Raw genomic sequence first — 2,500 nt, forward strand, 5'->3', positions numbered from 1 at the left:
TCTTCAGAGGAAAACAGGAACAAACTGGTGAAAGCTGCTTCAACGTCTAAACTGCTGGCTAAGGTGGTGAAGACTGCAGAGAGGTACACACACACACACACACACAAACAAACAAACAAACAAACAAACAAACAAACAAACAAACAAACAAACACACACACACAGAAATCATATGGACACACACACACACACAGACAGTCACACACGCACACAGACAGTCACGCACACACACACACACACACACACACACACACACACACACAGAACCCCACACACCTTGTGTCCAAACTTTAGAACACTAACATTCAAACTGTTTGTTTGTTTTCTGTTTTCAGACACAAAGATGCGGTGGTGAGTCAAGGTAAATACACGACTCATAATAATATGTATGTAACACACACACACACACACACACACACACACACACACACACAGTACCCCCCCAACCCTTCCCATTCATTCATTCATCATCATGGTGTGTATCAGACTCAGTGAATATTTTAGATGTTTGTTTGTTTGTTGTTGAGTGACGTCATTGTCTTTGTCTCAAATCAGCAAAAATGTCGACAAGAGAGAAAAACAGCACAGCAGGTAGGTAACACACACACACACACACACACACACACACACGCGCACACACACACTCGCTCTCCTTGCTTGACCTCTCACTCCTGATCTTCAATCCTGGTTCGATTGCTTTTCCTTCGGCCCTGGTTGTTGATCACTGAATTTTACACATTGAATTTTGCAGCTGAATTCTGGTATATGGAACTTTTATAAGTTGAATTTGTGAATTTGTAAACATTAAAGAACCCTGAGCTGTTGAAGTTAAATTCAGATCCATAATTTAATGCAGAAATATTCAGTGCTAGAAATTCTGTGGCTTTTTATTTTCACAATCCGATGTAATAGATTTCATCCATAATAGCCCATCTATCTATCTATCTATCTATCTATCCATCTATCCATCTATCCATCTATCCATCTATCCATCTATCCATCTATCCATCTATCCATCTATCCATCTATCCATCTATCCATCTATCCATCTATCCATCTATCCATCTATCCATCTATCCATCTATCTCTACACTGAATGTCTGTGTTTATCAAAGTTAAGTGACAATATCTTTAATGTGGATTGATTAATTATGCCTAACTCTTTTCAGACGCTTTACTATCATGAAACTAACTCCACACATTACATAGTTAGAAGGATAGATGGATAGATAGATAGATAGATAGATAGATAGATAGATAGATAGATAGATAGACAGACAGATAGATAGATAGATAGATAGATAGATAGATAGATAGATAGATAGATAGATAGATAGATAGATAGATAGATAGATAGATAGATAGATAGATAGATAGATAGATAGATAGATAGATAGATAGACAGACAGACTTGGTTAGGCTTGGTTAGGGTTGTTAGTGGGCTTGGTTAGGGTTGTTAGTGGGCTGGGTTAGGGTTGTTAGTGGGCTTGGTTAGGGTTAGGGTTGTTTAGTGAGCTTGGTTAGGGTTGTTAGTGGGCTGGGTTAGGGTTGTTAGTGGGCTTGGTTAGGGTTGTTAGTGGGCTTGGTTAGGGTTGTTAGTGGGCTTGGTTAGGGTTGTTAGTGGGCTTGGTTAGGGTTAGGGTTGTTAGTGGGCTTGGTTAGGGTTGTTAGTGGGCTTGGTTAGGGTTGTTAGTGGGCTTGGTTAGGGTTAGGGTTGTTAGTGGGCTTGGTTAGGGTTGTTAGTGGGCTTGGTTAGGGTTGTTAGTGGGCTTGGTTAGGGTTGTTAGTGGGCTGGGTTAGGGTTGTTAGTGGGCTTGGTTAGGGTTGTTAGTGGGCTGGGTTAGGGTTGTTAGTGGGCTTGGTTAGGGTTAGGGTTGTTAGTGGGCTGGGTTAGGGTTGTTAGTGGGCTTGGTTAGGGTTGTTAGTGGGCTGGGTTAGGGTTGTTAGTGGGCTTGGTTAGGGTTAGGGTTGTTAGTGGGCTTGGTTAGGGTTGTTAGTGGGCTGGGTTAGGGTTGTTAGTGGGCTTGGTTAGGGTTGTTAGTGGGCTGGGTTAGGGTTGTTAGTGGGCTTGGTTAGGGTTAGGGTTGTTAGTGGGCTTGGTTAGGGTTGTTAGTGGGCTGGGTTAGGGTTGTTAGTGGGCTGGGTTAGGGTTGTTAGTGGGCTTGGTTAGGGTTGTTAGTGGGCTTGGTTAGGGTTGTTAGTGGGCTGGGTTAGGGTTGTTAGTGGGCTTGGTTAGGGTTAGGGTTGTTAGTGGGCTTGGTTAGGGTTGTTAGTGGGCTGGGTTAGGGTTAGGGTTGTTAGTGGACTGGGTTAGGGTTAGGGTTGTTAGTGGGCTTGGTTAGGGTTGTTAGTGGACTGGGTTAGGGTTAGGGTTGTTAGTGGGCTTGGTTAGGGTTGTTTAGTGGGCTGGGTTAGGGTTAGGGTTGTTAGTGAGCTTGGTTAGGGTTGTTAGTGGGCTGGGTTAGGGTTGTTAGTGGGCTTGGTTAGGGTTAGGGTTGTT

General features: G+C 43.3%; 1 protein-coding gene across 1 annotated transcript in view; it reads left to right on the forward strand.

The window, feature by feature from the left end:
- The window catches only part of LOC307270655 (echinoderm microtubule-associated protein-like 4), a gene marked incomplete at its 3' end in the record, with an annotated part of 13,467 nt that overhangs the window by 8,545 nt on the left and 2,422 nt on the right, over window positions 1-2,500 (forward strand). Inside the window, exons 5-7 of the mRNA XM_080054539.1 lie at window positions 1-83; window positions 336-361; window positions 556-591. The exon at window positions 1-83 is cut by the window's left edge and continues 40 nt beyond it. Of these exons, the coding sequence (XP_079910665.1) occupies window positions 1-83; window positions 336-361; window positions 556-591 (145 nt within the window). The remainder of the gene's footprint in view (window positions 84-335; window positions 362-555; window positions 592-2,500) is intronic.

This window comes from Ammodytes marinus, assembly GCF_949987685.1.
Source record: "Ammodytes marinus genome assembly, contig: scaffold_540, whole genome shotgun sequence".
In the NCBI taxonomy this organism is placed as follows: domain Eukaryota; kingdom Metazoa; phylum Chordata; class Actinopteri; order Uranoscopiformes; family Ammodytidae; genus Ammodytes; species Ammodytes marinus.